This window comes from Corella eumyota, chromosome 4, assembly GCF_963082875.1.
Source record: "Corella eumyota chromosome 4, kaCorEumy4.1, whole genome shotgun sequence".
Taxonomy (NCBI): domain Eukaryota; kingdom Metazoa; phylum Chordata; class Ascidiacea; order Phlebobranchia; family Corellidae; genus Corella; species Corella eumyota.
In genome coordinates this window covers 1,267,850-1,294,289 of record NC_137493.1, presented here as the reverse complement: position 1 = coordinate 1,294,289, position 26,440 = coordinate 1,267,850, and the positions used below count along the sequence as shown (strand labels likewise).

Genomic DNA, 26,440 nt, shown 5'->3' with positions numbered 1-26,440 from the left:
ATACAAAAATATGAAATTTTTTTTAAGAACCAACCAATTGTTAAGTAATAATTTTAGGAAATACATTTTGATGTAACTTTTATATCTAGATATTCAGATATTGTTATTACTAATTAGATTTTTACCAAAAGTTTAAAGTTGATAAATTTGTTCGATGTTGTGTTGTATTCAACCTTATGGTTAACTGATCCAAGATGCCCGTGCCAACTGTTACTATGGAAATGATAAACCATAACAACATCCACCATAATCATGTGAACTCTCAAGCTGTCACAACAACGTCTTCTGGACCGGAACGAATTTCTGCCACTCAAACCTACCCTGAGGTTAATATTTTAATATTTAGTTTGAAATATTTTTTGTAGGTTAACCTTTTATAGAACGAGAAAAATATTTAAAATAATTTTATAGCTTATCTTAACCATGTATTAGTAATTTAAAGTAACATAACTGGTATCCACTACATTTTTTTGCAAGAGACTTAAAATTACTTGTTAATATTGATCTTAACATTTATTTAAATTTAACTTTGCAATTTTGCAAGTAAATCTACACTTAAAGAAATAGGTTTGCAGCAAAGCATTGTAATGGTAAATAAATGAATTTTACACAATATTTACACAAGTTGGTTGTTAATATTTAGATTGTGGCTTTGTGGCAAAAGTTGAACTTTAGAGTAAAACTTAAATAAATAAAAGTTTATCTCTCTGTAAATAAAACTTTATTTGATGGCACATTTTTTAAAGGGCAAGGAGATATCAATAGACCAAACTATTAAGTACAATTTTAAAGTTTAAAAACTGAGTAAATATTAGTAAATAAATTAATTATTATTTAAATACTTTTGCATTGAATGTTGATATTATTTTTGACTCTAAATTTTGGTTAAAAATATTTATTTAATAGTTTATGATAAGCCTTACAAACTCCATTATTAAATTTGGCCTGGTTTTAAAATTAAATTAATTTTAAATTTGAACAAACATGAAAATTTGAAATAAAGCAATTCTTTGAACCAATTTGGTTTTCTGTGAGCTCTATAGGATTTCTTAATACAAATACCAATTATTTGACCACCTGATAATATTAGAACACCTGTTCATGTAACTTTAAATAGAATATTAAATTTACTGAATTAAAACACCCTGGTTTTTAAAGGTGAATTTTCTTATTTAAAAATTAGATAATTGGGTTCATTATTCTCTGTGAAATTGTTATCTTTAAATAAACTTTAAAGCTAAGATCATAATGATAAGTACAGATCATTAGGTTTAGGATAACATATCTTCAAAACATGAAAGTTGTCTAGCCATGAGTTAAATGTTTTATTTGTACAAGTTGTTAATAAACCTTGTTACAATGGAGCTTTTATGTGATAAAATTCCTTGTATTTTCGCCGGTAGAAATAACTTAAAGGGCGGTAGTTGTTGATAAAACGAAGTGAGATTTCTTGGTCGATTTAGTTCGTTGTAGTCGTTCTTAGCGAGCGGTTTGGTCGGTTTCCGAAACAGAGCACACTGCAGCAGTGCACGCGGCGTTTAACTCCTTTGTTTTTCAACAATTGAACGTTTGTGACGTATCATTCGTCGGTCAATATTGGGTTCGTGTGAATCTTTGAATAAAAGCAAAGAAGTTTAAAAAATCAAGTTTTTATTTGAAGTAAAACATTTTTTACAGTTTTAAGTCAACTTTAAGGCCTTTTGGTTTTAAATTATTCTCCTTTTAAATCAAATCTTGAACAGATAAAGATGCAAGATTTGATAATAAAGCAATCGCGCTTTTATTGATTAACTTTGTACATTTTTGGTTTTTAAAAATCTTTTCGATTTGTTATTTCCGGTCGGGTGACTACTTTCAAACAAGTTCTGTTTGTTCTGTGTTAATTGATTTTTAATTGATCATTTTTGTTGGATTCAAGACGTTTTTATTCCATGTTGTTGGAATGTGTTTTGTTTCTTGTTACGTAATTTTGCCGAATAACAAATTCGTGAATGCTTTTAAATAATTGAATTTTAAATTTCTGATTTTTAATTATTAAAATGTAATTAAAAATTTACTTAAATTTTGCTGTACAAAAAAAATTATAATTGTAAAAAGTTTATTTATAATGAAGCCAGCGCGACGAAATGACGTCACTGAGGTATTTGAGGTGACGTCACTTAAATATTCGAGTTATTTTCCGTTTTAATTTGACACCCAGACACCCAGACCTTGTTTGGAGGTGGCCACGTGTTTTCATCGATTTTGTCTGCACTTGAGTTTCAAAAACATTTTTAGTTTCGAATATGCAACAAAATATTTCGCCAAATTTGATCGTTTTATTGAAATATTGCGTTTTGTTTTTAAATTAAAGATATTTATTTGTTAATTTTTAATTGAAAATATGTCTGAAAGTGTGTTGGTGTATTTTTTATTGCGAATTTTCGATTAATCTTTTCAATATCGATGTTTTATATTCATTTATATTTTATTAACTTTTGTTTTTGTTTAAAGGTTCGATGTTTAAGAAGGTCAACTAAATGTCACATTTCGGTCATGAGTCATGTGTGTACGGTACTGTCATATTTTGACATTTTTCAAGCATTTGATCAAAAAACAAGTTCAAAAAAACGAAATTTTTACATTTTCGAGCCATATGCGTCACAATCAAATTTTAAAATATCGAGAATGTGTGAAATTTTTAACTGTGTGCTTCGTATTATCCCTAATGGTGCTTGATATTCATTATTTAAAATACATCCTGTTTTAAGGGTATTATAGTTTAGTTGTGTATATTGTGCTTACAGACCTTACGGTTTATAATAGGAAATGCTGCCTCGCGATTCGATGTAAATTTTATTCAATTATCGGAATTTAATTGTATTTTTAACAGCTTAAAATCGTTGCATATGTTGGTTATTAACTAGTGTAAGATTTGTATTTAAATGGTTTGTTTTAAATTGGGTCAAAGGTTTATTAGGTTCTAAAAACCAGGTTTTGTTTTAGTAATACGCAAATCGTAAAAACTGATTTAATTTTTTTTTTGGTTTTTAAGACGGGGTAAAATTTTAAAATATGAATTTTTATTCGATTTTAAATCATTAAACACCACATCTATCTACCCCTGCATTTCAAACGCCCGTAAACACATTAGTTAAACAAACATTCCTCTATTATCACCGAGTCACGTACAACACTAAATTATTCATCAAATTATTTTCCATATTTATAAATATTTTTATGTTTAACAAAAGAAATTAGTATTTTAAAAACGAATTATCCCCTTTTACACATCTTTACAATACGCGCAGGGCTATTAATTTATTTTAAATAAAATAATATAAGCTAAATTAACTAATTTATTAATTAGATTTTACTAAAAATTATCAATTTTTTGATTTTTTACATAAAATGTTTTTTTAAATTGATGAATTAAAATGGAATGTGTCCAGACTGCCTCATTATTTATTAATACAGGTTTCTCTTACGATTATGACGTCACTTTCAAGCTATTATATTCTCATTTAATACCGAGCTAGGGTAGAAATAAATATTTTGAATCCAGCAGAAAATTTAGTTCAAAAAAGCAAAAATTTTATTATTTTGGGTTATTCTCATGACAATGGTCTTCCTGAATGTTACGTCATAATTCTTGTTTGTTTATTCGATCGAATCCTGTCTGTAGGATAAAACAAACGAGCTCGTGTCAGTTATGACGTCATAGAGGAACCATTATGACTATAATTAAACTGAAATGGGAATTAATTCGTTTTTATGTTTGATTTTGAAATACAAATCCGGGTTTAGATTTAAGTAAAAAAACAGAAATCAAAATAAAAAAGGTTTCAAAGCGAACTACGTCATCAGATATTGATTTTCGAGGAGAAATTCACTAATTAGCTTAAAATTCGAGAATATCAATAAATGTGAATTAGGATTCTGTGAAAAAATATAATTTTGAGATTTATTTTTATGCTTGTTACAACAAATATTGCCCATAATTTAGAAAAGAAAAATAAGAAAATAGGTTTATTAAAATAAAGGTTATTAGAATTACAGTTTAATTAGCAAAATATTTTATATAAGAACAGTTAATTCAATCAATTTGTTTAATATTGCATCATTTCAGTTTAGTTACACGTGTCCTTTACATCGAGAAATATTTGATTTGTTTGTTGAATAAATGTTTTAGAACATGTATGTAACCATATGGTGTAGAATTTAAATTAGTTGATGTATTGGATAAGAATATAACTGAGTTTTATATTATATTTGAGTTAACATTACTTTAAAATTACTTTATATTCATAAATTTTTAGCGAAATTAAAATAATGTTAGTCTGAATAGTTTGGTAAAATTAAAGCAATTAAAGCTAATGTTACTAATTAGTAATTAATTAGTAAAGTAATAAAAATATTTTGTTGAAGTGAAACTTTAAATGTTTAATTTAAGGCTAGAAACGGGGAAGTACCAATATTTAAACTAGAAAAAGTTGGAATATTATCGATTACGTGAATTTCAATGTTAGTAAAATTCACAAAAAATAACACGCTTTAAAAACACCTTTACTAAAGCAGAATTAAAAATCAGGGTATTTTTAAAGTTATTGCTAGGATATGAACTTGTTTTAAAAATTATTATTTTTTTAAGTTTTTTAGAATTCAAGTTATCACTATTTTTTATTTTAGTTTTTCGCGCTTTGATAAAAGTAAATACTAAATACGATATACAATTAATATTACAACAATGCGACGGGAAAAATGACAAAATCAATTTAATGATTTAAAACATGCCAAAAGTATTAATGTTTACATAAAGATTTTAAGTATGTTATGGCATGGTCACCAAACCAAACTATATTTGTAGTGTCTCCAGTTTTATTCAATTTTAAAGTTTTTTTAGTTTTAAATTTAGTGAAAACTTTGCGCTAGAGTAAAACAGTTGTTCTTATAAACTCTTTTTTCTATACCCCGCTGTTTTTAATACTTTTCATTATATTACAACCCAGGCAACGATTTTAGCGAATATATAGCCAGTGACGTCACTTTTAATATATTTAACGACGTTTTTAAGATATATCGTTTTATTATGACGCAACAATATTTTATTATTTTATCTCTAGTTCAGATTGTGATGGATGAGTTATATTTTGGTTTAATTTTAAGGGTTTTGTTGTCGCTATGTTTTAAAGCGATTCGAGAAAACAATTTTTAAAGCGATGGAAAAATTTAATAAAACTTCTCTGTAAGATTTTCCTTCGTAAAATTCTAAAACCTTTAATAGATTCAACTTACTAAGATTATTGAAATAAGTTAGAGCTTTAGTTTTTCTTTTAAATATATTTTTATCGTTCTAATTCTAAACTAGTTAAATAATATACTGCCATTTATTAATATTATAAAGTGTTAAACTTATTTTATTTATTGAATTAAAAACATACTGTAGGTAGTTAAAAATTTGAATGCCCCCCAAATCACCCTCCAAACGATTTTGACCCCCAAAACAAGTCTTTTAACCCATTGAGTTTCCATATCACCCCATTTATATTCACCCATCTTATTTAAGCGCCACTGTAGGTTTCAGTCACGGTTGAGTTTCATGCATTTAAAGTCCCAACAAGAGTTTTCGTTCTCAAGAGTAGTTCATGCAGGCTACCCAGACAGATGCAGTTTAGAAGTTTGCATTCATATCAGTTCCCGTTTTTCTTATTTAAATCACTTTTAATAAATTAGTAAAGTAAATAAATTAAGTATTATAAAAAAGCATTGCATTCTGCACATTTTTGAAGTTATAAATTAATTTTATCTAGTAAGTTTATAATTATTAATTGAAAATAGCAAGGAATTAAAGAATAAGGGAAATGGAATAGACATTAATAAGCAGTTATAACTTACAATTAAATAAATTTAACATTTTCAGCAGAATTCCCTATTTTTATGGTTTATTACGAAACAATATCACCTTTGTTTTTTTAGCTGTTGCGGAAATAGGAAGCCTAGCATTATTATGACGTCATTAAAGAGGTCATTATTCGGTAAAGGGTTGGTGTGCGAGCGTTGCGCTTGATATATTTTGCGGTATTTCGTTTAAAGTCCGATCTAGGGGTCACGTGACCGTAAAATTGGGTGTCACGTGACCTTGAAATTGAAAGTGACGATTTTAAGTTTTTGTTTACAAATTGAAATTATTTTAAAAGTTTTAAAATTGTTGTTTTTATAAATATTAACGTTTTTAATTTATTTGGAAACTTCCTGCGTTTATTTTGCTGAGTTTGCATTTTTTAAATTATATTTAATTAAATTTATTTTGCAATTTTTAGTTCTACTAACCTAACAATAAGTTAAATTTAACTTAATTAGGTGAAACGAGAACAATGGATAAGAATAGATAAATTAGGAAACCATCTATGACGCACAATACCTTATTATTATAATGCTTATTACGTTGAAATAGTTAATAATTCCAGTTTGTGCAGTATAGGATTTAACCAATATGGTTTTTATTAGCCAAAAAATTCAGTTTATTTTAATTTTATGTAGAATAGAAGTGTAGTTTTAACTAAAAAATGTTATAATTAATATTATAAATTAGTAATGCAGTTAGTTTAGTAAATGAATTCTTAAAAAATAGCATTATTTTATTAACTATATTACACTTATATTAGTTTATGTTTTAAAATAAGAAAAAAATATTTTGATTTATTTCTTCTCTGCAAATTTAAATTGATTTTTTTAATTAGTCTGGTGCTCACTATTACGTCACAACCGCGTATGAATAGATATTATTTTCACACTTATTTGCGCGCTATTTACTTTTCGCGGAGGTACTCGAAATTTTCTGAAAATATTTCTTGAAATTTTAGTCAAGGAGTTTTTTATTTTCTTAGTCAAACATTCTTAGACGTCTACGTTCTAGAACTACTAGTAATTATTACGTCAGAAATATTAAAAACCGTTTTTATCGGATATCGAAATTATTTTAAAAATTGATTTTTTTTAGTTTTTGAATTTCATTTTTAACTTTAATCTCAAGTATTTTTAGAAAGGGTGTGTTTTCAAGGTCAAGTTTAAACGACTTCAAGGTTAAACAGGTTTTGCTCAATTTAAATTTCAATTGCTTCAATATTATTTGGACGCCCAGTATTTAAAAAAAAGGTTTAAAACTGCAGTTGCAAAGTTAACCTGCAATAACAACTACAGTTCAGTGTATATTTACTTTTAGTTTAATATTATTTAATTTTTAACATTTTGTTAATTATTAGAATGGTATTAATTAACTTATCTAAGTAATTAACTTTTAAAAACGCTAAATTCTATGAACTAGAGTAATTTGAATACTAAATCGAGGAATTTAAGTTTCAAAATCGTGTTAATGCTGTATTTATTATAGTAATTAAGCAACGATGTAATGTTTTGTATCTTATAATTGCTTCGTTAGATTAAAAACGTGATTTAAAAAATGTTAAAATTGTGTTTTACATTAAAGGATAAATATTGTTAATTCAACTTTTATTGTTTCTGTGACGTAATAACGAGATGTATTATTTGATATTAATAGATATTGTTTAATTTTCGCGCAAAATAAATTTTGTTTTTAAAGCTTTTTAATTGCTGTTGTTGTATAAAAAAAAGTTAAATTAGGACAAAAAAAAACTTTTAATAATTAAAATTTTGTTGAAAAATAATTTATTGCTACATCAGCTTTTTATTTTTGGAGTTTTCTAGGTTTAGATGTTGTTATATTATGTTAAAAAATTGCTGAATTAACTTTATTGATTTTTTTTTATATTTTGCACAAATTTAGTTTTTTTTTTATTATTTCGTTCGCGATGAATTGAACACATGTTTCCGTCGACGGAAACTGAAATAATATTGGCCGAGTTTCAACGATTTATTCTCACCAATTTGTTATAGTTTATTAGGATATATTCGTGTGAGAATTTATATCCCGGAGTGGGCTCATATTTTAAGTTTTAAGCAAGGGAATTTGCGGTTTTAATAAAAAGTTTTCTTGAAATGTTTTTAACTAGTTAGGAAGTAATTGTAGCGCGGAAATCGAAAGTTATTTTTAAACAAAATTGTTTTTATGATTTCATTGAAGTTGGATTGGCTTTAGTTTAAGATATAATCAAGATTGTTTCTTAAAACTAGTTTTTATTTTTTAAATGTAAAGGTTTTTATCAAAAATTTATATTTTTAAAAATTTTAATTTGCATTTATGTAAAAATATGTTATTATGGTATTTATACTAGATCAGTTTATTAAATGTTATTTTTTCTCGGTTTAAAAAGGTTAATATTTTTTTTCAGTTATTTTTTATTAGAAAAGGTTTTTTAGTATAACAGTTTTGGAAAATACTTATTTTTTTAAATTTTAATTTGTATTTATGTAAACATATATTATTGCAGTATTGCTATTAGTATAATAATTAAAATAGCATTTTTTTAGGTAAAAAAAGAATTAATATTGATTAGCTTATTTTTTTAATTAGCATATATATTTTTTAAAGGTTTAATATATCAGTTATGTATTTAGTTAATATGTAAATTATCTTAAATTGGTTGCATGTAACATATAATTTCTATATTTACCATCAAAATAAATGTCATTGTGGCTTCACCTCATATTAATACCGAAAATTTATCAAGAGTTCGAATTACAATTCTGGGAAATTCCAGATATAATGCCGAAAATAAATTCTCAAAATTGAAAACATATAAATTGCGACTGTTTGGGGTTAAGGTATTGGTGCAACTCTGTGTCAGTGTATGTAGGGCCCCGGGCTCTTTAAAATTAATTTTAGATGATATTTCGAGGAGTTGGAAATTATTAAATTTTGTTTGTTGTGGTTGGTTTGCAAGTTGCAATTTTAGTCAGGTTTTGTTTAATTTTTCGAGTTTAAATTTAAGTTAGAAAAATTTAGAATTTTAAAAGGTGATTTTTAAGTTTAAAATTAAAACTAAAAAACCAATCAACAATTTTTTAATGTTCAAAATTTAGTTTTATTTAATTTTTAAGTTTACTTATTTTTATATAAAAAAGTTTTGTGAATATTTATAACCTTAAGGTCGTAGTTTATGACCTTAAGGTCGTAGTTTATGACCTTAAGGTCGTAGTTTATGACCTTAAGGTCGTAGTTTATGACCTTAAGGTCGTAGTTTATGACATTTTTAGCAACAGAAACTTTTAGAAATTTTATTCTAGTAAAAACGTGTTTAAAGGTATCGTTATTTTTAGAAATTAAATGAAACATAATGTCAATTGTGATCATAATCAGTGGATAAAAATTTAAAAAGGTTACATCTAAGAATGGGAAAGTAAAAAATAACTTTCTTAGAATTAATTCAAAATTAAATTGATTTTTAACAACAAAATAAAAAATTTTACAAAGTTTTTGTTTAATTATATTAACAGATATAATTTTGATTTAAAAATAAAAACAAAGAAGTTTATTTTAAAAATATTTTTTATGTAAAAAAAATCTTGAGTTTTCGTCATGGTTTTTTTACCACCGGAGGCAGCAAAGTTTCCGCCCCCAGTCGAACAAAATTTTAATGAACATTGGAAACAAAATCCACAACCTAATAATAATAATTCAGAATATTTTATACATTTTCAATCACAATATCAGGTAGAAAAATGGGAAAATATTAGGATTTAAATATTTAAATAATATTCTTTTTGGTACAGGTTTTAAGTAATAGATTAATATACTTTTTAGCGATTGTTTTTCTAATTTGGTTGTGTAAATTAAGTTTTAAAATTTGCCTGCTTTATATTACATTATAAGGTCAGACTACAACATTTAAAAATCGATTATTACTACTTGTTGTTTTTTTGCATGGAAATTAATGTTTGTAATTTAATAACGAATTGAAATATCGCTAAAATTTAACAAACCTGATATTTTGTTTTTAGAATACAATAATGGTTCATGTCAACCCTGGAGAAACTTTTACAATCCAATGCGAGGATGGAAGTTTTAATTATATTCCTGGTAAGTTTAAGTTGGATTTTTTTAATTAAAACTTGGCTTTCTTGTACCAAAAAAAGTAAAAACAATTTTTAATTACGAGATTAAATAAGATATAATGTTTTTAACTAATAAAATATTTTTATAGTATATAAATGTTCATGTTATATTCAAAGGCCTACATAATATACAAAATTGCTGTTTGTGGTGCGCAGATAAATTATTGTAGGCAAATATAAGTTGAGAATTGTGACAATATTACAACAATTAAAATGTAAACCATAGGGTGGGCTATTTATTTAGTAATGTTATGAGTATTGTCGTGAAATAAATTAATTAAATAAGAAGGTTCAAAATTGTATTTTTCATTGTTGTTAAAATGTTGGGTTTATTATTGTGAATATCTCTAAAATACAATCTCGCTATTGTTTTAAAATTTTATAAAATTCCAAACAGGAGAAAAAGTTTGTGGTTTTATTTCCTAAGATATTATCGAAGTCTGAAATTTTGCAGACCTTCACTTTCTAATAATAACAATTAAACCTTGGTTTCCATATTATTTTCTCCTTTTGTGGTGGTGAAATAAAAATATTTGGCAACGCTCAGAATGAATCATTTTAAAACATTGACATTCAACTGTCTGGGAATAAACTTTAAACATGACTTTAATTTTAAAATGTTTATATTGGATGTGTACCGTGTGTGTATTCATGACTAACATGGGAATACATAAATATAAGTAATTTTCTCATAAACTGTTTAATAAAATATTATAAACCCAACTTTTATTTAATAATATTTAATTTAATGTATTGGTTCACTGAAATACATATATCTACTTTTAGTATCAATATTTACAAACAATTAATTCAATTACTAGTTTCTTTTTATATATGAAAAACTTAAATTAAAACTATTTATAATCTGCAATTAAAACTTTAAATATTTATCTTTATTTCTTATTATTACTTTCTGTAAAAACATAAAGCTTTATTTTGAACATTATTTGTTTTAAATATTTAAATTAAAAAAAATTTAAATTTTATACATTTTTTTAATTTAAATTTATTTTAACCCCACAGGTCCTGCAAAAGTACCAATGGTGTCCCAAAATGGGGCAATCCCCCCAATTTATGTACCCCCGGGTTATGTGTCCCAGGTAATTGAGGAAAACGGGGTGAGGACAGTTGTTGTAATCCCAAGTGGGATGCCCCCTGATCAGGGGATGTTTATTACCCCACACCACCCCCCTCACCCCATGCACCTGATTCACCCATCAGCTGTGGGGGTTCACCCTATTTTTTCACCCGCTGTAAGTTATTTAAATAATTTATTATTAAATTTTGATTTGTTTCTTGTAAATATTTTTAATAATGTTTTATGATTGTATTTTTTTATCCCAACCAGTTTGAGGTAATATACATTATAAATGCACAATAATAAGGCTGCTGATTAGTTTTGGCTTAAAAGAAGTTCATACTATTTATTCACATTACTCAGAGGCAACATGGGAGCAGTGGGTATTGAACCCACGACCCCATGTAGTAAAGCCTCTGACCACTACACTGCCGGTTAAAATATTTTAACAAATTGCAAACTTGTTTATAGCTTGACCCTCACAGTAGACCGGATGCTTCAGTTCATTATTTTCCAAGACCAATTTACAATCCTGAAAACTCCAATAACAGGCTTTCAGGTGAGTTTGTATTATTAACCAAACAATGCATTGTTCACTTTGTTTGTAAAGTTTAAAAAAATTTAAAATCAATTTTGTATTATGTTTTTACAACTTTTTATACTAGCTTGTTTGCAAAAAATGGTAGATGATTTCTAACAGTAATAGTCAAGTATTTTTCTTTTTTGCTAGATTTACAGAATAGTGAGATTATAAATCAATTAGAACAACAACAGATCAGTTTACTATACCCAGTCTATGATCAGTATACTACAGTTTATTATATACCCCAAACTCAGTTTCAAATAATGAAAGTAGTCAAAATAATAAATGAAATATCATATTGTGTGTACAATAATGTAGATGAAAATGTGAAGTTATTGCAGAATAATTTTAAGGCAAGTAGAAAGAATTTTGGAGCACAAGTTAATTTGTACAAAGAAAGGAAAAATAAATTTAAACGAAAAGGTAAAATATTTATCTAATTTAGAAAATTAAATATGTAATATATTAAATAGTTGTTATATTTAGGTTTTTAATGTCTTATAAAAAGGACAATATAGTTGAATTTTTATATTGAAATAATAATTAAAATGTTTAATAATTTAAATAAAAAATCAAGTACTATAAAGTTTAAAAAGTTAAATTTACCATTTTTTTTTAAAGTATTTATTAAATTTTAGATAAATTAAATTATTTTTTTTTTGGATATTTTCGATTTGTGTTATTCACGACATCAGCTGATATCAATTGTTTGGTCATGTGACTTTATTTGTTTTTCGCTTGGTTGATTATTAACTATGGACCTACTTTGAAATTCGAGACCCTTTTGAACTAAGGGGAACTAATATAATGACATAGGGGATAGTTGTGGGTTGTTAAAACAGTTTTTTATAAAATAAATTGGTAGAACTTTATTGAAAGCATGATTTAAAATATATTAACATTAAATTTTGCAAAAATGGTATTTTTAGCATTATATTATAGTAATATAGTTTGTTTTTAAAAGAAATTTGTGTAAATTCGTAAGCATAATTTAGGTGTTTAATATTAAAAAAGTTACAACTGTTTTTAATTATGCATTTTAATATGTTTTAGTCGTTAATAGTTGGTTTAAAAATTTAAAATTTGCCCAACTTAACTTTATGCCAATGTGTTTTAAACAGGACACGTGGACATTTGAATAACTCTTGTGTTAAGTTTATGATGTTATTAATGATCAACAATTAAGCTGCTTGTAAGCTTATTATTTGTCATAATAATAATGTATTTATATTTCGTTTAGGTACTATGAGTTTTTTTTTAGTTTTTTTGTTTAATTGAGTTTTATATTATTTAATTGTCTGGTAAATAGCTTGAGGCAGTTTTAGTTGTATTTGTGGCATTTAACTGCAGTTGCAGAGAACTATCTATTAAAATTAATTAATTTATTAACTTTAGTATTCTAGTAGTTTATATTTAAAATATCTAGTTTTTTAAATTAAATTGAGAAGGAAAGGCCAGCAGAAACTTATTTAAGGTTGATATTTTGTGTATTTTCAAAAGTTTTTGTAAAAGTTTGTGGCATATTGTAAATATCATGGTTTTAAAGAAATCTATATTTTATATTGAACTGTGATGACATTTATTTAAGGTTCAATAATTGTTTTGCTAAACTTTACATTTTGGGGTAAATTTGCAATTATTTTTAACCTAAAAATTTAATAATTTTCACTTTTTTCCTCTTTAGATTCCTCAGATTTTTCTCCAAGTTCTTCCACAATGAATCCTGGCTCTCCCAGATCTCGCATCCAGCCTAAAAAGAACTTCCACGATCCAGGGTCAGTGACATCATCACCCGCTTCCAACTCTTCCTCCTACATTCCATCATTAAGTCCAAGTCCTGAGTCCCAGGTTGGAAACGGGAAATCAGGGAGTGAAAAGGATTTAAATTTTGCTATGCAGAGTTTAAGGGAAAATAAAACCAAGAATATTAATGTAACAGGTTTGTAAAAACTTTTTTTTTTGTTTAAATAATTATATTTAGTGTAAAAACTGTTTAAAAATATTAATAACTTCTTGTGATAAGTTATATACTAGGTAAGGCTTGGTTTTGTAAATCAATTATATATGCTTAACTAGCTATTTTTTTCAAAAACTTCAAATGTTTGTTAAATTAATATATCTAGTGTAAGAATTGTTTAAAAATGTTTTATAATTTTAAGTGACAATTTACTAGGTTAGGGTTGTATTTGTAAATCAATTGTATATCCTAACTAGCTATCTTTTATTGACTTAAAAATGTCAAAAGTATTTTGTAATAAAATGTCATAGTATTTTGATTAAATGCTTCTATTTGATTTTTAAAAAGTTCTTGGGTGGTCTAGGTTGCCTAATCCATTTGTTATCAGTTTTGTTAGAAAAAATGCTGCAACAAACTTGGCTTAAGTTACAATGACCTAGTTTAAAGCCGGCAAAGTTAACCACTGTGGTTTAAATTGTGCTTATTTGGGTACAAAAGTGTGCGAACAACCAGTAATTTAAAGTTTAATGTCATCTCATTACAATCAAATTATTAGTTTAAAATCTCAACAGCTGTGACAATTTCTATTACATTTTGTCCATATAAAGTTTATGCTTTTTTGTGTATTTTGTTTTTGTTTATTTGTTGAATATTGCGTGCTAAGCTGACCACAAAAACCAAGGAAACCTTGAAAAGTAGTTCGTCTGGTTTTTTGTTGGTTTTAAATGAGTTTTTGTCTAGTTATTTTAGTTTAAGTTTGTTTTGTCGTTTTTCACTTATTAGTAGTTCGAAAAGATACACTAATGCATATCATTGTAAGATAATATATTTAAATTCTAAATCCATCTTGTTAATAAGTAAATACAAATTAATTTTTAATTAAAACAGTAAAAAAATAGTTAATTTTATTAAAAATCGGCAACTTTCAACTTTAACCCAGATTTTTTATTTTCCAGACACTTTAAATGCTGTAAACCTGATTGAAGTTTTATCCTCAATCAAGAAACCACAGGTTAGTCTAAGGTTATTGTCTGTTATCAACTTTATCTAAAAACAAACTGTAGTGTGTTAAAAAACATTTTGTTATAAAAAATGTATTTAGTAGGGTTAGATATCAAAGTATTGGAAAAAATAAATTTTTTGATAAAACTTTAAAAATGTATTTTTGTTGTGTGTATAAATGTTTGTATATTTGGTTAGTTTGAAATATTTTTAACAGCCGATATCCCGCTGGGCGCTGACTATCTGTTATCACGTTTGTATAGTGCTTTAAAAAATGTTGTTAACACTGTCTAACCTGGCTAGACAGAGAAAAAAGCTTGAAATGCCTGTAGTAGTATATGGTGTGAAAAAGATAATGGTATAAGATAACTTTAAGATATCTGGCATTCTTATATGACATACTAGTGAAAAAATTTAAATATTTTTCATATATTAATTTTTTCAGTATTTTTTAACTAAAATATATTTTAAAATGTAAAGTAATTTGTCTTCAACAATTTTATTTGTTTTTACTTTATTGTGTAAATGTCTAGACTGAAATGGAGTTGTTGTGTATGAACCAAACCAAATTTGTACTCTTCTTGTTCATGTGTTTATTTGCAATACTTAAACTAGGTTATATTTTGTTGACTTTGGTTTTTTAACACATTTTAAAATTATTAAAAAGCATATAAAATTGCCCCTATTTTTTCTTAAAATAATTAATATAATTATTATTTTGTATTTGATAAAAAATTTTTATTAAATTAAATAGTTGAATAAGTCTTTTATGATTTGAATAAAATATTTAAGTAACATTTATGTAAACTTTAAAAAATGTTACCAAAATAATAATTAATTTATTTTAAAGGTTGTTGAAATCCAATCAAGATCAGCGAAAATAATTTGGACAACCCCAGAAAATATAAACGATGAAAATTTTGACGTAACTTCAATTTTATTTGAACTCCATCTTTGTGATAGAAAGAAGGATGGTGCAAATTATAAATCAGTTTACAGGTAACATAACTTAACAAAAATTAAAGTAAGCAATAAGTTAATACATAATTTACATTAATTATAAAAAATATGGATAAAAAGATGTGAAAATTATGGGCATTTTCTGAATTTATTTTTAACACATTTTTTATATTAAAATGAAGCTTAAAACTTTAACTTTTTTTTGTATTTAGTTTTAATTTATTAATGTTTTTAGTGGGGAATTAAAGGAATATTTATTAAAAGAATTAAAGCCAGCAACAGACTACAGTGTCAGGTAAATAATCTAAAATTTTAACAAGTTTTATTTCTATCATTAATATTTTAAACTTTAAAACCTATGATGTATATTCCTATATAAGTGGATCTTTAAAATAGTAAACTAAAAATAAACTGTAGTCATTTTAGCAATCACTTGAGTTATGTGTGGGTATGATAAGTTTAAATATTCACAGATTTGTCATACTTTTGTTGTGGAAATATTCATACCTATATATAAAAGATCCTAGTGGGCGATTTGTTTATTTGTATAAATGTCAATTTATAGCTGTAAAAAAATAAACTATTGACTATTTTAAAAACCTAAAAATTAAATATAACATTTAATAACATATCCACTTTTAAACTCATTTCAGCATATTTTTGGGTTGGTTAAACTTGCTATATTTGACAGAAATATACACACAATATAAAATTTAAAATCCGACATTAGGTTGAAGGAAACATTGTAATTTTATTATTGAAATATATACCAACAATATGTTACACAATATGCTTAATATACCAATAAAGCAGGTGCAGTGAGGAGTTTCTTCTTATCAGAGATTGAATAACAATATTATTGTATTAAACAGATTGTTTTATAAATATCATATGGGGAAAACTAGTATTTTGTAACAAATTAGTTTTAAATTTTGTGAAGTATATATGGTTATAATTGACAGTTTTTTAGATTATTTTGACAGTATTATGTAATGGAATTTGATTATAATTTATTTTCGTTGGATTATGTAATTTCTAAAAATAAAACTTTTTGGGATTAATTAATAATTAATGTTTTAATCCTAATGGCATGCTTCCATTTTTGTCCAAGTTGCATATTACAAAACTTGTTTTTTCCAACAAAAGATTTGTTTTTACTAGTCAATAGCCCACCCTATGCTAACTTTTAATTGTCATTAAACAGTCACAACTCTCACTAATATTTGCCTGTGATAATTTACCTGCACATCACAAACAACAGATTTATTTATTTTTTAGTGTTATAAATTGGACAAACATATAAACATAAATATACCGTCCACCAAGCTCAATTATATATAGATGGCAATTATAGTCTCTATAATATTCCAAACTGCCACAGGCAACTCGAGACTGGGTCGGAGTAACTGATGTTACTCTATGTTCAAGTCGCGCATTCGACTTTCCCACATCGAGGATAAAGATATATACAAAAAAAAAAAAAAATTATGTGATGGAATTATGTTTTTTTTTATATTTTAACAACCTGTATACATTTATAGAGTATGTCCGTTGTATAAACACCAACGGGGGGCATCAGATGTCACCAACTTCCACACTTTAAGTTGTCATCCGGACACGCCATCTCCTCCTAAGTTAACAAACAAAACAAAGAACTCATTTCTTCTTAAATGGACGGTAAGTTGAAAGTTATATTGGAGTGCACATGTTTATGATATCTACTTAAGTAATGCATGTAAACTTTTAAGTTTAATATTGTAAGCTTTTATATTGTAACATGGTTGTTTAAGGTACTAACATTTCATACTTTTTTAACTTTAAAAATCTTGGTGGTAGCAGTTGATAAAATAAGGTCAATAATATTCTAAACTGCCCAAAAAAACTTTAAAAATACTATCAGCAAATTTACTTTTTGTCATTTATATTCAATTATAATCCAAACTGGAAAAGTCAACTTAAGACTGGGTCAGAGTAACTAATGTTACTCCATGTTAAGGCTGTTAAGTCGTCCTTCCAACAATGATTAAAAATATAAATGTTACAAAGAAATATTTTGAAATTGTGTAGGTGTTTATTTAAAAAATGATGAATCACTTTGTTTTTGTTATTTTTAAACTTTATATAGGTATATCATTGATTATTTCTCATTCTAAAGGTCACAAGTTATATTGATAGTAAATATAATATTTCATTCACTCTATTTTTATTGAAATGAGTTTGTAAAAAAGTTCCCCTTTAGTTGAATAAATTCCTTTCCTAATTTGGGAATTTATAAAATTCCTAATTTTTCAAGCCTTAGGTGGAAATTACCACAAAATTTAAATTATTTAAATAATGTTGTTGGGTTATAATTACTATTTAAAAAGTAATTTATTTAATTTATTTTCATATTTTAAAATTTGGTCAAACTTTAAATACTAGTATTTAATCAACTATCTACGTCATAAGTGCTTCCTATTTCTCTCTTATGACGTCATAAATAGTTACATAAACAAGGTTTTATGAACTTATAGTATTTATTTATTGGAATTAAGCGTTGTAAACAAAATATTAAAAATTTAATAATTTATTTCGATTTGAATATTAAAGTTGATTACGTCATAGTTACAGTTTGTTTCGGAAACAATTACGTCATTTTTAAAATATCGGGTTTCGTTTGTTTTTTACTAAGTTTTACTTTATGACGTCATACAATGTTGTTTGTTAAACAAATAAAAATTGTTTGTTGTTTAAATTTTAAGAACAAATTTTTTATTTTTTTGACATTTTAAATTTATCTGGGGGCAGTTTCGATTTAAGTTTCGATTCGTGAAAATTACAAAATCGTGCCTGATTATGCAATATTCGTTTTCAATCACATTTTCTATTTAAAACTTTAACTTTAATAATTGAAACCAACACACTATGAGTATTTTGTTTAATTAATTGCTCAAAATCCCGAGTTTTATATTCCAATACTAAAGTATAGACCACTTAAAAATCTAATATAGTTGTTAAAGCAGTTATTAGTTTGTAATTACTTTAAATTAAAAAAAAACAAAAAAGGTAAATATTAATAACCTTTTTCTTGCAGGCACCTAATGATAATGGTGAGAAGATTCTCAAATATTATCTGGAATGGAACGAAGGGAAGAATGGAGGTTCCTTTAAATCTTTATTCACCAACCCTCAGCGTCAATACAAAATTAACAAACTAGTTCCTGCACATGCTTATACTTTTCGACTTGCCGCAGAAAATAAAATCGGAAAAAGGTAAAAAAAAAATTTTTTTGTATATATCTTTATCCCTAATGTGGGGAGCCTGAATGCGCGACCTAAACATAAAATAACATCAGTTACTCCCATCCAGTCTTGAGTTGCCTTTTTGGCAGTTTGGGATATTATAGATTATAGTTGTCCGATAAATAAGCTGCTGATTAAGTATTGGCTCAGCAGGAGTTTATACTGTTTATAGCGCCTTACTCAAGGACGCTACAGCATGAGAGCAGTGGGGATTGAGCCCAGGACCTCATGTAGTGTGAAAAGTGTCCTGACTACTACACCACGCTGCCGGTCAACTTTAACATTTTTAGATTAAATTTTATAGTTTACGAAATTTTGTTATTTATTTTAGATTACTAAAGTTTCAAAATATTTAATAAAATCTAATTAAAAATATAAACTCTATATTTTTGTTATTTTTTATTAAATTTGAATTCCGATATTAATTAATCTTCATAATGTCATTTTAATTAACTTGTGACGTCATATGCGCTGTCTTGACGTTCGATCGATTGTTTTACGACAGAAGTTGTTGTTATTGTAACGTTGTTGACGTCATAATTTGTATGTTATTAAGATTAATTTAATATTTGATATTTAGAATTAAAAGATTTAATTAGGATTACAAATCAAGATTATTTAACGTTTTTTCTTGATTAGAAATGTCACAAACTCTTTTTATTACGTCATAGTCATTTGATAAAGTTTTTACAAATTAATTTATTTTTTAGCAACTGGAGCTCTGAGGTTCGATTCCAGACGCACGAAACCGTCCCGAGCGCTCCAGAAGCCCCTCGCATGACAAAATCATTGATAAAATCCCTCTCTTTAATGTGGGTAAGTCCCGGGGGCGATATGTTGAGTTACATTCTCGAAATGAACGACGAGAACTCGGGGTATGGGTTCAGACCCGTATACGATGGCCAAGAAATGAAATGCAACGTGAAGGGACTTTCCCGTAGTACCCATTATAAATTCAGGGTAAGTTGGATTGTGATGTTACTGTGCGTGTTTATGACGTCATTAAAATAAAGTGTGACGTCATTTTTGGACATGATTTAAGTATATTCCATTTGTATTATCTTTTTATCTATTGTGACGTCATACAGGTATGCGCGTACAACAAAGAGGGTCGAAGTAAGTGGAGCGAGACGATGTCCTACGCCACGTGCCCCGATAAACCCCACTCACCGGGAAAGCCCCACGTTAAAGGAGGGGTTCATGCAAGATTCTTTAAACTTACTTGGGGTAAGATTTCATGTTTTTTTAAATTGAAAAAAATTAAATTTTAACCAAAGGTGTAGGAGATTATTTTAATTAAACTGTAATTAATCATTTAAATTATTTATGTTTAAGTAAATTTTTAATTTAAACTGTTACTGAATTGCAAATTTAATTAAGGTTATTATAATTTGGTTAAACTATTGACTTTAATTCTAGGATTTATCTACATATATATTTTATAAATATTTACAACAAAATCCAGTTTTTTAAAGTTAGTGTTTTGTTGTTAAACTTGAAGTTTAAGTTTAAGAATTTTAATATAGGTGATTATGATTTGGTTAAAAACTTGTAATTAATTTTAGAATTAATCTTTGTTTGGAGTATTCTCAAAAAAAAAAAAAGTTTTGTTGTTGACCTTGAAGTTGTTAAAACCTCCACTCATCTAATACTTGAGTTTTATTTATTCTGTCGCCTTTCAAGCACTCTCAACAGCAACTTAACTTTAAATTTCAACCATTTTAACCTAAAAACTATTTTAATTCAACTTCTAACTTGTATTTTTTGTTTATTTTAAACTCTATTCACGATTAACGTAATAATTGTTTTTTTATGACGTCACAGAGAGCCCGAAAGACAACGGTGGATCAGAAGTGATTGACTATTTTGTCGAGATGTCTCGGGAACGGGGAAGTCCCATGGAAGTGGTGTATTCTGGGTTAGAACAAGAATGTTTGGTGGACCAGTTAGAACCTGGTGGGTAAAATGCGCCTTGTGTCGATTATGACGTAACAGTCGATCCTTTCACGTTTAAATGACACTTATAGTCACGTGATCAGTCTCGCCTTATTTTTATGAATAATTTATAAGAACACGAAAAAATCGAGTTTTATTTTTTTCTGTGTTGCTTTTTTTTATAAAATGATTTCTAACAAAATATTTAAAAGCTTTTTTAATTAATTATTTCTTTTAAATTAATTAAATTTTGCAAAAAACATTAAGTTTTATTAAAATAAAAAAAATGTATTATTATTTGACAGGCCACACATATCGGTTACGAGTCTTCTGCAAGACAGCAGGGGGGTGTAGTACCCCCTCCGACGTTGCCATGATAACCACCCAACCAGTGATCCCGGGTCAATGTAGGTCACCTATGTTGGCCTTAAGACCGAAACCGAATTGTATAACTATAAAATGGGGTGGGTTATATCACTTTATTTATTGTTTTAATTAATGAATTTTTTAATTGCTAATTAATTTTTTTGATTAATTATTTGTTAAACTCGTTATTTATTTTTTTTCAATTTTTAGATGCTCCTGATTATTGTGGTGGAACAACAATATCGCGTTATGACGTCACATGTAGCGATGGTGACGTCATAAACGAACCATATCGAGGTTTAGATCGAGAGTACACGATTGGGGGTCTTACCCCTGGTATGACGTATTCGTTTGCCGTGAGAGCGGTCAACATTGTCGGGGTAAGTAAAAAAAAATTTTTTGGAATGAGTGAAAAATTGTGTGGGGGTGAGTAAAAAATTAGGGGAAATGTGGGTAATTAAATTTAAAGTGGAATATTTAAATGGGTAAACAATTTGAAATTTAATTTTTTTTTTAATTATTTTTAAATTGATTTTAATTTTTTTGTAGCTGGGTCCATATTCTGATATCCTTAAAGTCGTAACTGGGGCGGGGACTCCCGAAAAACCAGAACCCCCTTTACCCTCTGACGTCACGCCTACGTCATTGCAACTTAATTGGACAGTAAGTTAAATAAATTTTAAATTATTTGTAAGGATTTTCTTTGCTTTAACTTCCCATTTTTATAGCAAATTCGGGACCTTACTTAGGTTATAACAAATTATATTATTGTTTAAATTTAATATAAAATACTCCTTTAATATTTACCATGAAACCCGTTTAGAAAAAATAATATTTTCTCAATATTTTAAACACCTGTATATCGAGCCACGTGTATGGTCACGTGACCACCTTGATTATTGTCACGTAATAATGTCTAGACATGGTTGTCGATGGTTTTAATGTTTTAGATTTGATGTTTGTTGTGGTTCCTATTAAAATGCTCGATTTAAATGAAATTATGTTGTTTTAAACTCACAGCTGGAAAATGATTTTCGTGGAATCGTTTAAATTTTGAATATTTTTAATTCCAGCAATATTTCAGTAAAGGATAAATAAATTAAATAATTGTCTAAATTAAACTTGTTTTACTAATTGTTAAAAGTAAAATTTAATTTTTTTGTATTACTTTAAAGTGATAGGTTTTTTTAATTTAATTATAAAAGGTGTGCTGTTATAATGTGTTTAAGCTATCCGTAAACCCCAGGCTTAAATTTTAAATAGTGTGGCATTGGTGGGACTCGAACCCGAAACCTTTTAGTGTGTTTTAGCTAACTGTAAACGCCTGGTTTAAGGGCAAATAATGTGACATTGATGCGACTCGAACCCGAAACTTTTTAGTGTGTTTGAGCTAACTGTAAACGCCTGGTTTAAGGGCGAATAGTGTGACATTGGTGCGACTCGAACCCGAAACTTTTTGGTGTGTTTAAGCTATCTGTAAACGCCTGGTTTAAGGGCGAATAGTGTGACATTGGTGCGACTCGAACCCGAAACTTTTTGGTGTGTTTAAGCTATCTGTAAACGCCTGGTTTAGGGTCAATGGTGTGGTATTAGTGCGAATCGAACCCGAAACCTTTCGGCTCGTAGTCCGACATCATGACCATTTTACCACACACTACTGGGATTACTTTATTTATTATTTAAATTAATTTTTTTTTTCTTGTAGGAACCCCGGGGAAACGGTGCAGAAGTGACGGGATATCGGTTACAGTGGGGCGGGGTTGAAACCTCGATGTCGGTGCACAACGCTGGACCCCAAACCTGTCATCATTTTACTCGACTCACCCCTAATACTCCTTATTACTACAGTGTTCAGGTTCGTTATTGTTACGTCATTACTGGTTGCTAGGTTGATTGAGTATTACTATGGTGGTTGCTAGGAACGGGTTGCCATGGCTGCCATGCAATTGTGACCAATTTATGACGTAATTTTTTCCTTTTTTTAGGCGATTAACATCGCGGGCCAAAGTCCCTTGTCTGACGTGGGTCACGTGACCACGCCTCCCTCCTTTCCTCAAATTGTTCCCAACCTTCGAGAGTTCATCCCAGACGACCAATCAGAACAGGAGGAAGCTTGTGACGTCATTACTGCGTCATCGGCAAGCGTCCAATGGGATTTGCCGTGCGACAACGGGAAGGAGATCACGGGCTTCCGTCTGCGCGTGCGCGAGCGAAAGAATACGAACGCGGATGAATTAAATCGTGATGACGTCATTGAGGTTGATGGTGACGTCACTTTTTATTGCATAAAAGATTTGAAACCAGACAAAGAATATAGGTTTGTGAAAAATTTGGTAAATTTTAGCCTTTTTTAGTAATCTGAAAAAATTTAATTTTGTTTCTAATTTTTAAGGTTTCAGTTTAAAATAAGATTTTTTTTTTAAATAAGATAAATTTTTGTAATTTAAATTTCTTAAATTTTTGATTAAACTTTTAAAAATTATATTTTTTTTATTTGTTTTCTAGGATTGAAGTTTGTGCGGTTAACTCGATCGGTTGTGGAAAGTTTAGTTCACCTTTGACCCTTCACACTCGACCCCTCCCCCCAGACCCCCCTCAACTTTCGTGTACGCATTCAAATTCCAACTCACTCAAACTTAAATGGAGTGACGACTCACAAACTGGGGTTCAATACTTACTCCAAACTAGAGACAAAAACGGGAGGTAAGAAATTAAAATTTTTTTCAAAATTTAATATTTAGTTTAAGACTTATAACGTAACAGTAGTAACTTATATTACACAGAACACATAAAGTCCCATATTGGCGATTATTTTTTACTCAAAAATTAATAAAGTTGGTGTCACTGAACACAAAAAGATTTTAACTTTAAATAATTTCACCTACTTTTTAAGTTATACAACTTTAAAAAAATTAAATTTAAATAAAAAGAAAAGGGAAGCCCTGTTTGTAATGACGTAGAAAGTACTGGCTTGTATACATTCACAACGCCAACTTAGTACTTTCTACGTCACAGGAAGAAGTATGGTAACCTGTTTTTTCTCCGGTTTAGGGCAAGTTTTAGTTGCGACTATATTACAAAAATCGTTTTTATAGTTACTGGCCAAATTTGTTCAAAATGCCACCTACTAAGTGGGCTATATTAACTTGTGTATGTTAATCTTAATGTTAACATTAATAAACAATTTTAAATTCCTTCTTTAGTCGATTTACTACAATATATCGAGGTTCAAGTTGTAGCTATCGAGTCACGAAATTGCTCGAGCACACCACCTACCGGTTCCGAATAAATGCGAGTAATAGCGAAGGTGAAGGTCATTTCTCACAACTTTATTACTTTAACACCACGCCACAGTCTCCTCCTACCATGGAAGGTAAAATTAACTTTTTTATTTTGAAAAAAAATTATTTTAGGAAAAATTTTTTTTTAAATTATTTTTTTTTCTTTTTGTTTAGCTCCTCAATTAAGTCACGTGCAACCTACGTCATGCAACGTCACGTGGTCCAAAGTTGAACCAATTAGAGGCGATCCAATACAATATCGATTAAGTTTGGAGAAACTTGATGGTTCCTTTAAACAAGTAAAAAATAAATTTCAACATAAATTTATTTAGGAAAAGAAAGGATTTTTTTTAATTTTTTCATTTTTGTTTATCCTCAGAGCATCGATTGCGTCCAAACTCGTTATCACGTGACTGGACTTCAACCCAACTCCGAATATCGACTCAAACTTTACTCATTACGTCACATCACTAACAATCGTCATGACAACCACTCATCGAACGAATCCACGTCGTCGAACGATAACTTACTCGAAGATGATGACGTCATTGAACTTCAGAGCCCCCCCAGCGCTTACACTTTCCTCGTGACGTCATCGAGTGGTGATGACGTCACTTTAGAACACGACGTTCGCCTGACTGCGTTGCCCGAACTTGTGGATACTCACATGGTGCTTTCCCCGAGTAAAGAACACGTCGCCAACAACGACATGACGTCACTGCATCAACTGGAGTCAGTCGAGCGTGACGCGATGACGCAACCGATGTCTGACGACAAGAAAGCGGCGATAATGTTGGCCTTGTATCTTCTCAGTGCAATATTCCTCGCTTTCGGGGCACAATTTGTGTTTGTAAATTGATTTTAACAAGCCGCTGGTGGGAGCCCGTGAGCTTTTGTTAATCTTGGTCGTTTTTGTCGTAACAAAATGAAGAAATATTTATTGGTTGGCCAAGGTCGACTTTTTATCAAAATTTTTTTTTATTTTGGCTCAAAATTCGGATTAAAATATTTTAGTTGTTTTCTCGGTGCTATTTTCTCTTTTCCGTATTCATCCGCGCATTATCACTGACGTTGTTCGCTGTAACGAAAAAGTTTCATTGTGTTATTCCTCGTGCTTTAAAAGGTGTTTAGAGCTTTCGCGCGTTAAATATTCATCCGCTATTTAAGCAAGAAAAAAATACTTGGATTTTTTTGAGACGAAATTTTGAAATAATTGGTTTTAGTTGTCTTTATTTTTGTGCAATCTTCTAAACTGCTGTAACATTTCTGCCCTTGTTTTAACGATTTAAACGTCGCTCTTGTACGCCCACGTGCGGTGGAACAATTTAACGATTTTTAGAATTTAAAGAATTGTTAAAATTTAAGGTCTTGTGCTGGCAAGTTAGGTAGTATTTTCATAGATATAGTTTACTTAAACTTTTGTGCAATATATAAATAACAATATATCTGGTTTTTACTCGTTATAACTTACCAGTTACTGTATATCAATGCATTAATAACTTTTAATGTTATCTCAAAACATAAATTCTCAATCATATTATTACTCGCCTTTTTTCGACCAATACTTGTTGAGTTGGGCTTTTTATTCGTTTTTGTGTGACCAAAATGCTCTAAAAACAACGATGTGTTATGTTTTACGTTTTTTAACCTAAATAGCTATTTCAAAATAACTCTAAGTTCTATAATATTTAAATACAGAATTTTATTTATAATTTGGATTTATTTCGTGCCAATTTCTTTTTTGCTTGTAAGTGTTTATTTTTGAAGATAATTTATCTAGATTTTTTCTTTATTGTCGTCTTGCTGTACCCTTTCACATTCGCGTAAACTATATAAATACATTATTCTATTGTTACATAAAAATATTGGTTTTAAGATAGCTGTACAATAATTGAATGGACATTTTCTCGAAAATTTAAATATTAAAAACGATATTTTAGCGAAATTTAGGTTAAATTTTTGGGGGAAAATAAAAAAGTATTTTT

The 26,440-nt window shown here is 28.0% G+C and overlaps 1 protein-coding gene across 2 annotated transcripts; it reads left to right on the top strand.

The window, feature by feature from the left end:
• Positions 1 to 98: 98 nt before the first annotated feature.
• On the top strand, positions 99 to 26,312 carry LOC145749790 (fibronectin type-III domain-containing protein 3a-like). 2 transcript variants are annotated; one of them, XM_082565653.1, is made up of 22 exons: positions 99 to 326; positions 9,898 to 9,976; positions 11,035 to 11,264; positions 11,561 to 11,648; positions 13,357 to 13,611; positions 14,586 to 14,641; positions 15,482 to 15,630; positions 15,827 to 15,886; positions 17,133 to 17,268; positions 18,665 to 18,843; positions 19,584 to 19,833; positions 19,962 to 20,100; positions 20,698 to 20,829; positions 21,114 to 21,272; positions 21,385 to 21,554; positions 21,724 to 21,837; positions 22,880 to 23,029; positions 23,160 to 23,491; positions 23,680 to 23,877; positions 24,378 to 24,547; positions 24,630 to 24,754; positions 24,835 to 26,312. In XM_082565653.1, exons 1-22 carry the CDS (start codon positions 195 to 197, stop codon positions 25,312 to 25,314), a joined length of 3,783 nt encoding a protein of 1,260 aa, XP_082421779.1. In that variant the 5' UTR covers positions 99 to 194; the 3' UTR covers positions 25,315 to 26,312. The 2 variants fall into 2 exon arrangements, with proteins under 2 accessions (XP_082421779.1, XP_082421778.1); XM_082565652.1 differs by lacking the exon at positions 99 to 326 and adding an exon at positions 9,446 to 9,610.
• The last annotated feature ends 128 nt before the right edge of the window (positions 26,313 to 26,440 follow it).

Excerpts from the sequence above, each read along its gene's own strand:
- LOC145749790 (XM_082565652.1), top strand. The coding sequence starts at position 9,476 with ATGGTTTTTTTACCACCGGAGGCAGCAAAGTTTCCGCCCCCAGTCGAA. Across the intron at positions 13,612-14,585 it reads CAAGAATATTAATGTAACAG|ACACTTTAAATGCTGTAAAC; the intron begins GTTTGTAAAAAC and ends TTTATTTTCCAG. Across the intron at positions 19,834-19,961 it reads GTACCCATTATAAATTCAGG|GTATGCGCGTACAACAAAGA; the intron begins GTAAGTTGGATT and ends GACGTCATACAG.